General features: G+C 35.9%; 1 protein-coding gene across 3 annotated transcripts in view; it reads left to right on the forward strand.

Moving 5' to 3' along the window:
- LOC134538251 (methyltransferase-like protein 22) overlaps positions 1 to 15,368 on the forward strand; it is a 29,337-nt gene extending 13,969 nt beyond the window's left edge. For 2 of the 3 annotated variants that reach the window (XM_063379405.1, XM_063379412.1), the window contains exons 3-7: positions 4,512 to 4,640; positions 8,867 to 9,052; positions 11,689 to 11,859; positions 13,951 to 14,050; positions 14,963 to 15,368. In XM_063379405.1, coding sequence (XP_063235475.1) covers positions 4,512 to 4,640; positions 8,867 to 9,052; positions 11,689 to 11,859; positions 13,951 to 14,050; positions 14,963 to 15,140 — 764 coding nt within the window. In that variant the 3' untranslated portion in view covers positions 15,141 to 15,368. The remainder of the gene's footprint in view (positions 1 to 4,511; positions 4,641 to 8,866; positions 9,053 to 11,688; positions 11,860 to 13,950; positions 14,051 to 14,962) is intronic. The other variant, XM_063379421.1, reaches the window with a different exon arrangement.
- Positions 15,369 to 15,872: the final 504 nt, after the last annotated feature.

A 15,872-nucleotide genomic window follows, 5' to 3' on the forward strand; every position in this document is an offset into this window, starting at 1 on the left:
CAAGTACTTCAGTATGTGCAGGAACTAGTGCCAGTACTAATACAACTAGGCCAATATGGTCTAACTCACACAGTGTAAATTCAACAATGTTTTCTTTCCTCGACCATAATGACTCCAACAGCTAAGGTAAGTGTGACTTTAATACAGGCTTGTCTTGTGCCTAGTCGTTATGCTTGATTGACTAATGTTTTTAACATAATCTTAACTTGAAATGTTTAAGATGCATCATTAGTAATGCAGAACTAATTTTAAAAAATTAGTACGTATTTTATGTTTGTTTTAGCTTGTGAACCAGTTTGGTATAACATGTTTTGCTAATATAAATTAAAAATTAAATCAGTGATAGGTATATAAGTGACTGAAAAATTCCTTTAAAAGAAAAGGAAATATAACATGTCTTCCATATAAACCTTCAAACAATTTTAAAAAGTACAACTAATTCAAGTAATGGAATCTTTTGTTTTGCATGACAAAGCCAATGAGTTGCTGGTTAAAGCTGTCTATGTTAGTGGAGCACCTTTATCAATGGTTGAGCATCCACTGTGGCAATAATTCTTTAAGTTAATTCGTTCTGCATACAGTCTCTCAACACGAAAATCAGTTTCAACAACCCTTCTTGATGCAGAGTTTGCCAAAACTCAAAATAGAATTAAAGGAATAATAGCTGATGCAAGAAACCTTGCTTTGCAGTGCAATGGCTGGAGCAATCTGAGGTAAGGCAGAGTTCACAGGGAAAAAAAAAAAAAAAAAAAATATCTAAAGAAAAATTCGTGTAACCATGATCTTGAGCATTAACATCATTTCCTTGACTTAATGTCTACTTAATCAGAGAAATCTGTGTATATTACAAAGCTAATAGTCACTTTCAGTCTTTAATAAATTTTTTAACCAACTTTTAACATAATAAAATTAGTTTTATAAAAGGCACCAACTTGTTTATATAAATCTGCACTTTCTGTTTTTGTCTAAGGCAGTAAAGATTTAAAATTGAGAATTTTAAAATTTTGGTTACATAAGATATTCACTTTTATAAGTATTCTTACAATATGTCCAAATCAGTGTGCCATGCCACACACAAAGTAGTTTATTGTAGCATGTTATGAATTTTATAGGAAGGTGTTGCAGTAGTGTATCAAAACCATGCCACAAATAACCAAACTTCACAATAAAACTGTTTTATAGAAAAAAAAAACTCTTGCAAAAATTGAAATAGGGACAAAAATTATTTTAAAGAAAATGAAAATATAGAGAGATTTATGATATTATATATACATAACATAATTAAAATATTATTACACAAATAACACAAAACTCTTTTAAATCTAACAGTGTATTTGGTACCAAAAAAATGGTGTGAGTTTGCAGGAAAAGCGTACTGTTATTGTTCATGCAGGTTGTATGGCTGTCTGTCTAGAGTAAAGTTTGCAGTTTTTGGCAGTTATACCACACGCCAATACGCCATCAATGATGTATTTAAAGTAATTAACACATTTTTAATAAGATTAAGTTACTGCTTTTTTTCAGCTTGTCTTGACAGTCACCTGCAAAACACTTGTTTATATATTGACACAATCTGCCTAAAACTGGGAACATTACAACAGACATACTGCAATAATGTGAATGTGTTAAGAAGGACTATGTGGCCTTAATATTAACTGCTTTTGAACTACAATAATTTTAACACTAATTCAATTTTATTTATTTTCAGGAATGAAAGCATTTTAAATTTCATCATCAACACACCACAGCCAGTGTTTCTAGACTCTATTAATACCACAGACAACAATCATACTGGAGAATACATCGCTGGTGAAATGAAAATTTTTTTTATGAAATATGATCCAAGAAAGTTCTTAGTGGTTATTGATGATAATGCTTCCAACATGAAGAAAACAGGTGAACTGGTAGAAAATGAATTTCCACATATTGTGTCTATTGGATGTATAGGACATACACTACATCTTTTATGCAATGATATTGTGAAGTGTGAGTCAGTTTTTAATTGTTTCAAAAGAGTAGTTGACATCATTAAAACAATCAAGCAGTCTCATATTTTAAATTCAGTACTTTCTGAAATTAATGTGACAAAAGGTAACAAAACTACTCTTCACTTGTCTGTTGTACTCGTTGGGGAAATTTCTTACATTGCTTAGACAGTATGATGAACAACAGAGTAAGTTTACAGACCTTAGCAGTAAGCGAAAAAGTTGGTAATGCAGTTTCAAAAGACATTAAAACTAACATTTTGGATGATGATGTGTTTTGGGTAAGAATTGAAAAATTGGTTAACCTGTTACGGCCAGTTGTTTCCCGGATTTCAAGGTTAGAATCAGATAAACTTAATATTCATAACACATGGAGCTATAGTTGAAATTAAAGATGCTTTAAAAGTGTCACTTCCAGAATCCCCACTTTCAAAGAGCAATGAGAAAATTGTACTAATGAAAATGGAAACCAGGAAAGAATTTGCTTTGAAACCTATCCATCTGGCTGCATGCATGTTAGACCCCTCTTCACAAGGCCATACACTTAAACCTGATGAACAGTTGAGTGCTGTTGAGTATATATGCAAAATTTCAACCGATATGGAACACATTGAAGAAGGTATAGTTTTAACAGAGTTAGCTCAGTACCGAAGTAGAGAAGGTATGTGGGCCAAAGAATTTCTTTGGATGGCGCTTGGAAAAGGTAAAATTGAACCCTGTACTTGGTGGAAAGGTCTGTGTGGTCATACACCGCTGTCAAAAGTTGCAAACAGAATCTTAGGAATGCCAGTAACCTCTGCTGCTACAGAGAGGTCTTTCAGTATACATACAAAACTAAGAAACCGCTTGACTACTGAAAGAGCAGGTAAAATATCATTCTTTGCCCACAACTGGAAATTGTGTCACCACATCCTGGAGGACATTGAAAAATTGGAAAGGAAAGATTCTATTACTGTCTTTGTGGAAGACGAATGTGAGAAAGTACAGCAGAAGAAAAAAAACCACAGTGTGTTTTAAAAGAAGATAGTGCATCTTGTTCTAACAATGAAACAGAAGAGGAAGAAAAAAGTGATTTCAGTTATGAGGACAATGAAGATTTTATTGGTTTCAAAGACCCAATATGACTTCATATGTAAATAAGGACATGTTTGTTTACAATTCAGTTAAAACTGTAACATGTATGTATGATTTCTTACTATGCATGCAACTAATTGTTGATCAATATATTTTTTTTAGTGTTCTATTTGTTACAACTTATTTGTCTTTATTTCCAATCAGTTGATAAATTGTAATAACATAGTGTTAATATTTTCAAATCTATGTAGTCAATTATTTTAACTGTGATTGACCAGGTAATTTTTTTTTCAGAAGGAATCATTTCTGTTAAATCTGCAGTTAAGAATTATTCTTTACCTTAATTTTTCTTCCACTACATTAGCTTTAGGAAATGTTGAAAGCAGCTGAATTAATAATTTTCAGATTTGAAAACTGATTAGGCCTACTTGCAATGAATTTGTGAACTATATTTGTAAAACGAATATTTCCACCCAAATGTTGAAATTAATTTAGAACAACACCCACAGTAAATTCTACATCGCTAACGAAAGATATTTTAATGTCCTCTTAATACTGCAAATATGAATATTGTATTTTACAATATAAAAATTTCATACAGTAGAGACAGTCACATGTCTAAATCTCTGAAATGGTTATTTATAAACCAACATCAAAGTTTCCTAAAGTTTCCTGTTTTTCGGTTTTTGGAAAATTTCCATGGACATTTTTCAGGAAAATTTCCGATGGATAAAATTTTGGACGTTTACCCATCCCTACCGTACTATAACCATTAACCGCAAAACACATAATTAACCATGCAATAAATAAAACATTACGATCCCGATTGTTACATTGCATTTACTTGCGATTACATTACACATTTTTTTTTTTTGTTTGTTACAATGATCACACTTTTAACAAACATAGACACCGTCTTGAGTGGCTGATATATTACTAAAACAGAAAACATTTAACTCCTTCATTCAAAGTTGTGTCCAATACAAAAACATTCAGCAATACAGTATTCATATCCAACAATAACTATGAACATGCTTTTGGAAAATAATTGTGCCTCAGGTAATGAAATAATAGAATTATAGCTGTGCCATTTACCAAATAATTAGAAAAAATGTCAGGAAGTAAAATTGCATATTTGGATTTTTGCTTTTTTGTGTGTCCCCCCCCCCCCCCCTAGATAATTACTATCTGCGATGAGCCTCACTTGGATCCTCCATGCATGTTCTGTTCAATGAAAAGAAGAGATCCCAAACCAAAGAACTGTAGAAATATTAAATGACCGGAATAGTTACTTCTTTTCTTAAACCATTAGTTTTATAGTAAAAATTTCACAGCCAGCTTCAGGTAATACCACCTGTAGTCTGTTTGGTAATTGCATTTGCATTTAAAAACCAGCAATGTGATTGCAGTGTTGATTGCATGTGTGGACAGTAATTGTGTGTTTGTGTGCAGATGTTGTGTCGCTGTTCAGCTTTGCCTTACCGGCAGACAGGGTCAACGTGGATGGCCAGGTCTTCGTGGATCAAGATGGTGACCTAATCGTCCGCCGCAGAAGTGATGCAGTAGAGGTCATAGCCATTGGTAAGGTGATGACTGCGCTGTCTACTTGAAGGGAGCATGGTGGTCTGCATGAAAATTTGTCAGTCTGGTAATTTCTGTTTGTTTTAGCTAAACAATTGCTATGGAAAAAAGTATTGTGTGTTTGAGTTCATTAATGTAGAAGGGCATACTAATAGGTGTCCAAGAAAAAATGTTTTGGTTCTGGTAATAGTTTGTTAAATTCTTACTAGTTTTGCTGACATTAAATAGTAAATAGTTCTTTACCAGCATTTGCTGTCAATAGGTAGGAAATCACGTCTGAAGAAATTGGAATTGAACCAATATACTTATGAATGCAGATCAGGTATGCAAGTATATTACTAAATCTCATTTGGTGAAAGAAGAAGAAAGAAACTTGCAGCAATGAGCATCTTGAAACTTACATTTAATACATCATCCTTATCTGCTTCAAGCCTGCAGCTGAATCAGTAAAGTAAAATTCCTCCATCGTCCTCTTTCCCTTCACCATTCTGCCTCCTTCACTCCTGCACCCTGTTCTTCTCTCCTCCTTGGGCTTCCTTCGGGAAGGAAGACTAAGGGAAACCAGGGAAGACATCTAATACACTAGATAATATATGTATTAACTTGAGAGAGATTCATTAACTTACGCAAATAAACGGCATAGGAGTGTTAGTCTTAAAGTCGCTACTTAACATTCATGTAAATTGTAATTGTTGTTTCAGTGTAACCTTATGTACTAAATGAAGGTATGAAAAAAATGCAATAGACATTAATTATAAATTTTGGTTTGCAGAGGTCTTGAGTGTCAACCAAACAGTGAAAATTGGCTGGTGCTGTAAAAAAAAAAGTGAAGACCTAAACCAAAATACACAACACAAAACACAAACAACGAAAGAGAAAGAGCTCTTGTGAAGGGCTACACACTGATTTCTTACGACTGACTGCCATCACACTGGATATCTGCAGTTAACACGCATAGTTACAACAAGCAAACACACAGGTAATGCCTGAAATCACTACATAGTATAAAACAAAGTTGCTTCCAGCTATCTGTCTGTCCCTATGTATGCTTAGATCTTTAAAACTACGCAACAGATTTTGATGCATTTTTTTTATATAGATAGTGATTCAAGAGGAAGGTTTATATGTATAATACATGCATAATATAGTAGAGAAACACTGATAATTTTAGAGGTTTCTAATGTGATGTCGTAAATAAACACATTTTTTTGCGCTTACATTGCAAACGCTGGCTGAACCCTACGAGATAGATCAAAATAATGTACTACAGTTTTGTACACCTTAAAAAGGTCTACAAAAAGTCAGCGATGGTATATGTCTATCTCTCAGGGATAACCCACAATAACAATTTTTTATCCTTTACTTTTTACGAGAAATAATTGCTTATTTACGAAGCGATTTTAAGCAATACAGCATTAATCCTTATCCAATTAAGTACCTTAAATACATTGTGTATTTAATATAGATCAATATGGATCTTTACAGCATGTAATTTAAATGAATATTTTCGAAGATATTACAGATTTAAAATGCAGGGACATAGCGGTTGCGGCAGTACCGGCCGGGGGCCCGGTGGCGCATGCTTATAAATAGTGCGCCGAAGGCCGCACTTCGCCCTACAGCACTTAATGATTAGCAGCGATCGCACACGTTCAATTATATGTCGCTCTTTCAAGAGTAACCTCTAAGGAAAACATGTTTGTATTGTCTAATGACAAAATAAGCTGTGAACGTTGTATATAAAGACATTCTGTAGTATATTTAGTATCAGCGTTGCACCCGTGCGAAGCCGGGACGGGTCGCTAGTAACAAATAAGAACATGTAACAACTATATACTAACATTGTTTGTTGTATAATTTTAACTTTAAAACTAAAATAACCAATAGGTAAAAGTGATTTGGTGAAGATAAATGTACAAGGCAGTTCCTGCAAGTATGTTTTGGCTGCGTAGCAGACATACAGGGGAGGGGTGGTTGGGACATCAAGAACATTCTGCACTGTACACCCTTTGTTTTAGTGCACAATTGTTACCATCACACATGGTATTGACCACAGTTCCCCAACTCCAACTGCCCACGCTATCTTTCTGATGCATCCAAACTACTATTTAATTAAGTACATACAATGTTAACAATTTACAAAGACTTTATTGATTTATTTCCACAAATGCAAAAGCTGTGAAGCCTTTTTACCATGGGCCATGGTCAGTTATACCTCAGATTCCCTTGATTTTTGAAGTATGAAAGAGATCTGAATAGCCATGGATCTGTAGCCCTTAAGTGTTAAAAAGTAGAATTAGACTGCCGTCTGTTTCCATTTACCACAGGGTCTGCAAGGCTTCAGGTGTCTATACATCATTTAAAAACTGGTCAAGATTTCCTAGTGGCTTATAGTGGCTGGAAGAGATTGTCTCCTTTACTCCGCTCCAGAGTTAAAGGAGAGAACTTCCACACCCGGCCCCGATTTTATTTAACTCGTGCAAAAAATCTAATTTTAAACCATTATTTTAGGGTGCAGGCAAAATTCATAACAAAACATACCATTTAAAATTACTTAAAAATTGTACTATCAAAAAAATGCAAGGTAGGTTTTTTTTTAAGCAGCAGTTCCAAAATGATTGGCTCTTTTTGCACCTTTATTTTTTGACTTATTTTTTCTTTTTCACAAACTTTAAACTCATTGAAAACCGTTATTTTTAAATGCAGCAAAACAGACCGTGAGATAGGTTTCCCTAAAACAATATATGTAAAAATTTGTTAAAAAATTATTTATAAGAAATATATAAAAAATAAATACGGCTATGATTACAAAGGCTCTCAGCATATCAATAATAATCTGTTACTTTCATGTGATTTCTATCACAACAACTGGGTCACACTTACATTTTATATTAAAATAATATTACGATAAAATACAATTAATATTTATAAATATGCATAAAAACAATACTGATGATCATTTACCAAATATCTGGGAGCTCCCTTATACGTTATACACTACCGCAAGACGTCTTGGTACTAACGTAATTTACAATACTAAAAAAATACAAATATTACTCTTCTCTTTTTTTTAAAAAAAAAAAACTTGACTTCAATAGCTCTGTGATTTTACCACCACGTTTTCCACTGCACCCAAAACTCTCGTGCCAAGTCTTTCATGTTTCTACATTATGTCTACAAGCTTTGTCTGTGAGTTTTTAGACAAAATCCTGATACACATTTATAGCATCATGACTAGTCCAGTTTGTCGGCTTTACCACAGTACAACCGACCCCGGGATTTAAACAGCCGTTAAAAAAAATATAAGTTCGTGGCAACTTACTTGTCGTCCTTGGTTCTGCCTCTTACCTGAGCACCTGGCCAATATAGCTTCATCTTACGTGCTCCGTTGAAAGGCTGTTCCCTTCATAAGGCATTGCAGGTAGATATCCGCTCAACAGTTTCACTTTGTAGGCGTAGCACTCATCTCTCGCTGGTAGTTCATGGGATTTTTTTATCACATAGTATACAGCATGTTGACATAATGTTGATGTAAAAAGTAATTCATTCTACACACCAATATTTCAATCGTGGTGTCTGAAACAATCCAGAAACGCACGCGCAACAACATGCGGCATGTGTTCTACCATCTGGCCAAGCCATCACTCCAGCTGTTTCCGCGATCAACCACCGCAAATGTCACACCTTCGCTGAACTCAAAGTTGTCTCAGATTTTTACTGGTAACCTTTCGTACAGTTTAGGTCCATATAAATACGTAGCACAATATTACAACTGAAATGTTATTTAAAAAATAATAAAAATTATTGCCAACATTTTATATTTTAAAAACTTACACTTGACTCAATTACTAGTGACAGCTAAAACCTCCCGGAAGCAGTGGCCTTCAGCTGGAGCCTATCGTCCAACGGGAAATAAAAACTGCAATAAACCACTTAACTTAAAATAATTAAAATAAAGACGAAAGCACCTTAATGTATTCTGTAACTAAATAAATCAGTAAAAAAATAAGAAAGTCTTGAAAACGTAATTCCATCATTTAGGGGCGATGGCGGAAACACCACAATATGGGATGTCTGTTTCGGCTGCCCACCACGTAGACTATATGCTGCCTGCTCTTGCTGATGGAATAAATTATTAGGAAAATGGGAGTACAACTAACCCACCAGTGAAACGCACTAAGTGTGACATGTGAGAGTGAGAGGTGAGTGGTGGTGTGTTGCTGCAGAGCACAGCCGTGCCACGCCCCTGGGACTGGTGGGGCAGCAGGTGTGGCGTGGTGCGCTGCTACTAGCAGACTTCCTGCTGCACCAGGGGTGTGCCCTGGCAGGGCACACACTGCTGGAGCTGGGGGCAGGCGTGGGGCTCACCTCCATCGTCGCCGCCATGTTCTCCCGAGAGGTCATTTGCACTGGTCAGTCTCTACCACTTCTTTGTAGCACGTTTCCAATACATTTCAAACCATACAGTGTATGATTAAAAAAAAAAAACTTTATCTTTTTACAATTTTACTCTTTCTACAATTCATAACTTTCATGAAATAGTGAATTTTGTTGAGACTATTCAGCCACGAAAATCATCACACTTTGCTGATAATAAGGATTTTTTGATACCTGGTGTTTTTATAGTCTCAAAAATATTTGAATAGCAATTTAAGGAAATTGATTTTAAGTGGCTAAAATGGATTCAAAAGAACATTTATTTTATAATAGATATATCTATATCTATACACATATATACATATATATACAGTAGAACCTCTGTAGGTCGAACGTTGAAGGGAGACGCCAAAAAATTTGAGTTATAGAGTTTTTGACCTTTGGAGGATTTTGACTTAGGTAAGCGGATTTTGATTCGACATAAAGAGGTTGAGATTCATTATTCTACATTTTGAGTTAGAGAGGTAAAATAAATAAAAATTAAAGTTGCAGAGCTGACAAACATATTTTTATTTATTATAAATCAACATTATTTCAAAACACCCTTAAAATTAAAAAAATGTGGCATTAAAAAAAGTCAGTAATTTTTTTTGCTTTAGATAATTCGGTTGTTCTCTATCTATAGCATTGTCTAAGGTATTAAGAGCAGAAAATTCTTGTTCTTCAGAGTTGCTGGTTTTCTCTCTAAAAAATTCCATAAAGTATTCAATGCAGTTCTTGCCTCTTTGATGGAAACCCATGGAGTGCATGTAGTATTGTTTGAGTCTTCTATGTCATCTGAATCATTAGTATCTGTTTTCTGAGCTACTGAATCAATAATTTTATCATCAAATAATGTCCCAGCAGTCATAACTCCATCATTGCACTTAACAAAGTCCTCAAAGGATATTCCTGATTCAGACACCACTATATTCCATTTTGCAGGAGGTGAAATAGAAAAATGTTCGGTTTGAGCTTCTTCTGTTGATGACTATGAAAAACAACAAACAGTGTACATAACAGTTTTTTATAGTAGTCGCAGTTACATTTCGCCAAGCTTTATCAACCATTATCATGGCTTGCAATACATCTATAGTAGAATTCTTTTTTTCTTCTATATTATCCAACATGTTCCTGACAACTTCTTTCCGATATAATGACTTGAAGTTTTTAATGATACCTTAGGCTGTAATTTTGATGTGGTATTGGCAGGCAGATACTGGATTTTAACAGCTTTCATTTGTGGAATATCATTATGTTCTGTACAATTATCAAGGAATAACAAGATTTTTCTTTTTTCTTTGGCCATTTTTTCTTATCAATATTTTTGAGCGAGTTTTTGAAAATTGCAGAAGTCATCCATGTTTTTGTATTTTCTTCATATTGTAAAGGTAGTGATTTACATCTTGAAAAACAAGGTTTTTTAGATTTGCCGATGAACAATGGTGAGAGTTTATCTGTGTTCGACATGTTTGCTGCTAGCAGAATAGTCAAACATTCCTTGCTATGCTTCCCACCATGGCATTTATCATTTTTAAAAGTTAGAGTCTTATCAGGAAGACATTAAAAAAAACAGCCCCGTTTCGTCAGCATTAAAGATATTGTCAGGTTCGTAACCATGTAACAAATCTTGCAATTCACTTTTCCATTTGTTACAGGTTTCATTATTGACACGTGCACTTTCCCCAAATTTTTTTTTAAAAACAAGTTCATGTCTTCTTTTGAACTTTTCTAGCCATCCATTACTGGCCCTGAAATTAGCGAGTCCAATGATTTAAAGTATGTTTCCGCTTTTTCTTGTAACAGTGGTCCACTAACACTGATATTTTGGCTCCGACACTGCTCAAAACAAGCCCGGAAATTCTGCAATTCATCGTCTTTTGCAGGAAAAACATTGACAGTTTTTTATTTTTCTCATGATGATGTTTGTTCATTTTTTATTATTGTTGACAGAGTACTCATTGGCAGGCCAAATTGTTCCTCAACATCTTTTTTCTTTTGACAGCTCTTCACAGCTTCGAGCACTTCCAATTTTTCAGCGAGACTAAAGTTTTCAGTTTGTTTCACAGCACTCATGTTTTAACAATTTTATTTGTAAACTGTTGTACAAATTGATGTGTAGCAGTCGTAACAGTCTACAACAAATGACTTGCTTCGATAAAATTCAAATGAATTCAAAAATAATAAAATTAAACACCTGACACCAAGCAAACAAACACGTGAGTCATAAATTCGTGGTAATCCTATTTATTGTATACTCCTAAATTGATTTCTAAGAAACAATGGTGTACTTACATTGTCGACAAATTCTTAAAGTCTGTAACTTATTTTTCTTCGAACTATAGAGGTAAAAAGTTTCAAATAATTGAGTTGTAAAGATTGTAAAATAAAACATTGCTATGTTCGAGATACAGAGATCCAATTTAATTTTTCGAGTTATGGAGATAAAATCTGTACCAAAATGGCTTGGAGGGACTCACTGATTATTTCGACTAATAGAGGGTTGAGATTTCGAGCAACGGAGGTTTTGGGGCCTGAATGGAAGGGAACACAACATTTTTTTGAGTTTGGGAGGTTTTCAACTTATCGAGGTTCTACTGTACATTGAGTTCTCACATGCACTGGTTTGTAGACGTGGATCGGGGAGGCATCCTAGAGTTGATGCGCGGTAACGCAGCGCGCAACGCTGATTTACTGAAGGCACGTGTCACAGTGCTGGGGCTGGACTTCTTCAGCATGGGCCGCTGGTCGCCTACGCTTGCGGCCAAGCTTCCGGTTGTGGATGTGGTGCTAGCGGCAGATGGTGAGTGCTCACACAGGGCTGCGTCTTGGCTGTGGTTCAACTCCTGTCTGCTGAAGAGTGTGTATAGTGTCCAAGTTACTTGTGTAAACTGTTATCATGGGAGGTCCCTAGCATAATACTCTATTTAATAAATTTTTTGCAGTCATCCTTGTTAATTATTGTATTACTCTGCTTTTATTTTCAAAGAATGATTATGAAGGAAGGATGGAGGAGGGGAAGATGGCTAACGATCTAGCTTATGTAAATTACTTTTGAAAGTGGAGCAATCCTGTGAGGCTTGCCTGGGATATGAAACAACAGACTACACAGTTGTACATCTGGAGTAATCCTTCATAGGACTTGCTCTTAATCCCACAACACATTCCGCAGTGGTTCCCTGACTTCTCAACTGTAGTGTTTAATCCCTGCATATTTGTGGGCAATTAAAGTTTCTAAAGAGTGTCTTGTGTAAATATGCTCTATTGCAGATGTACTCCATAGAACACAAAAGTTGCAGACACAACTTTATAATGTAATGATAATGTATTAAAATATAAACATTGTAATTTGTATGGAAAAATTTGGAATGAGAATTTTGTAGATACATAATCTTGTCGTATTTTATCAAAAGCTTAATCTAATAATATTCCATTTTTACTACTAAGGAGACGTAACTGAAAGACACCATCTTGGTTTCAACCATTTTTGTCATCATCATCAGCATCATCTTCACCCAAATCATCAATCAGCATCCATATCATCATCAGTTTTCATCCATATCATTATAATTCATCAACCATCATCATCAACTGCTGCCAGCCGGTAGTAGAGTCAGCAAAGTAAAATGCCTCCATCTTCCTCTGTCCCTCCACCATTCGTCATCCTTCACTTTATACTAATGTTCTTCTCTCTCCTGCACTGCTTTAACTATCTGCTCTTCCCACCTCCTCTTTGTTCTTTCTTGAAATCTTCTGTGTACTTCAAATGCTTAGGAAAATGATGAAGTACACAGGTTGGAAGTAGTTGATGATGATGATGATGGTGACAAAAATTATTGAAACCAAAATGGCATCTTTCAGTTACATCTCTTTAGTAGTAAAAAAAGGATATTTTTTTGATTAAGCTCTTGATAAAGATAAAATACCACAAGATTATGTATTTCCGAAATTCTCATTCCAAATTTTTCTTTACAAGATACAATGTTTCAGATATAAAGTTGTGTCTAAAACTTTTGTGTTCTTTAGAGTACATCTGCAATAGACAACCACAATGTAATTTAGTTGTTTAATACTAAAATGTTGGCTCCATTTGACTACAGCACATTATTTAATGGATTGTCTTGTTATTAATAGTGACTGATATCTACATATATTTTTTTCAATGAAATAATAATCTGTGTTTAGCATTGAATTAATTTTTCCTTCAGAATGTTTACAACTGCGATAATATGGCTAATACACACTATTTTATGGTCTTAAAAATAATTAATAAATAATATAGTTAACAAAAAATACTATCACTTACTATAATTATTGATTGTCTATAATATAAGATTTTTAATGATAACAAGCTGAATAGTATCAGTTTGGAAACAGTGGGCGCCATGTGTTGAAACTAAGTGTGAGACACACTAAAGGCATTCCCGCTTGTCCGGTGCACAGCATACAAAATTGTTAATGTGCTTCCTGTCAAACTTGTGCAATTAAATGAGTGCACTGTCACTTGCACTGCAGTATCTTCAGGTGTGGAAGACTACACCTTACTTCTGTCATGTGATCAGCTGTGAATTTTTCTTTTACAGAGCAGAGCATGTGCAAATTTTGCTTTGAACATTAGCCAGCTACATTTAGTTGTCCCATGGGATGTTTGCGAGTGTGAACCACAGCTTTATAAATTCCTGTATTGTACTCTAAGAGGAGAATGATTTAAACTTTGAAGGAAGAAAAGTAAATACATACCATACAAACTTTTAGGTAAAAACAAATAGGAATAAAAAAAACCTTTAGCTTGGTCATGATGTGTTGCTGGTTGATCATTTGTTAGTATTTATATACTGTTTAGTAATAGGTAAACATTGTGCCTGGGTAATGCTGCACTGGGTACTTTCCACAGTAATCTATGACAACGATGTGACGGAAGCATTTGTAGACACCTTGGTAGAGTTGCTGAGGTTGCCGCCCACCAAAACAGTCTACATCGCTTTGGAGAAAAGGTGTGTACCAGTATCTACTGTTTGAGCTTAGTTGTGTTATCATGCCATCACTTAGCTTGGCAGTCAGTTTTCATGCTAGTTGCTGGTTACTAAGGAGAACAAATAGAAGGGGGAGAGGGAAAGATGCAATTTGGGAGAGTGTAGTGCCAGTGAAGAAAATAATAGAGAACAAACTATAACAGCACTAAGATGCATGTAATAAATAAACTATAAAGTGTGAGGTAATTTTCTGTAATCAGTGGTGCACTCACGGCGGGAGCGTTGGGGGCTTAATTTTTAAATTATTTCCGTTAACAGATTTTTATTTAGGGTGATTAAATATCTCATGTTTACTGAATTTTAGGCCTGAATGTGTACTTCTGTAACTTGTAAAGTTTTTGATTCAAACTCCTACCTGCTGTATGTCGGTTTAAATAAAATTCTTCTAAGAATGAAAACCAGGAAGCGTTGCTACGGAGGCTGAACGCCCCAACTGCTGGAGAAGCTGCAGCAACCAGGGCTGAGGAGGCAGTGGGGTGACTCCCTCCCTGAGTTGCCTCGGTGAAGAGCCAGAGACCCAAGGGCTGAGCACCCTTGCCAAGTGGGAGGACATGTCAGATGTAGCACAGTCTGTCCACTTATGTGAGATGTAGCACAGTCTGTCCACTTATGTGAGATGTAGCACAGTCTGTCCACTGGAGTGCCACCACAGGTGCTCTGCCTAGCCGTGAAGGGTTTCAGCACGCTCGTTGGAATCTCGTGCACCACAGGTGCCATGTTTGGCTCTTCCTGTGAACATTTGTGAAAATACTTTCTGATCCTGTAAATTTTTTTTGAAGTTTGTTTAGTGTTTTGTTTGTAGCTCAAAACAGCTGAAAGCCATGGAATATATTTCTCCATGATGATAAATTGGAAACCTTGTGTGTGTCTCAGGTACGTGTTCACGGTGGCAGATCTAGACTGCTGTGCCCCATGTTACGAGTTCTTCGTGCAGTGCCTGTCCCAAGCCGTGCCCCCTGGCTGGACGTGCGAGCAGCTGCCCCTCGACTTCCCCCAGTACTTCCGCTATGATAGGGTTAAAGAACTGGTTCTGTGGCGCCTCACCTCCTAGTACCTCCCCTCCAGCCTTGACACGGCCATGTGGCCACTGTGCTTGCTAGGGACTCCCCTTGTATCCTTACATTCCCACAGTACTTCCTAGGGCTCTACTCCCTGCAGATGCTTGTGTTATGTTAATATGTACGAGTCAATAGTACAAACACAGACCTGTAAGTCACTGTGTTACAGAAGTGCTTCATCCTCTGTTCCAGAAACATTTTTAATAAATTAAGTAAAATATTGTTGCCTTCTTTCTAGCCTCATTGTGTTTACTGAATAATGGGAAGGGGAAATTACGATAAATGGAAGAAGCGTGAAACATTACTCATCCAAGGGTCTTCAAATACTATGTTGTTAAATAACCAAAGTTTGCAACACGAGTAAAAACTTGTACACTTGTATCCTGATTTCTGACTAAAATGAGCTCACCAAGGTAACAGAGTAGCAGAGCCTGTCACCACTCACCACCTCTGGCTAGCTCAAAATTAAGTGATGAGTGTACATACAGGTTGGTAGCAGGTCACGAAGTAATTTATACGCAATGTTCGATGTATTAACTGTTTTTTTTTTTTAATTCATGTAAAAAATCACGATATATTCAGCACAACAGAACACAAGAAAGGAGAAAACACGGAGCCATCGCCTGACCACAGCCTGCTCGGCCCGGTGCTCGAACAAGGACCGCCCGGCACGTTGTTCGGACAATGACTAAGCTTACAGCCTTCCTTCCCTTTGTGCGGGCAGT

Source organism: Bacillus rossius, chromosome 1 (genome assembly GCF_032445375.1).
Source record: "Bacillus rossius redtenbacheri isolate Brsri chromosome 1, Brsri_v3, whole genome shotgun sequence".
Taxonomy (NCBI): Eukaryota; Metazoa; Arthropoda; class Insecta; order Phasmatodea; family Bacillidae; genus Bacillus; species Bacillus rossius.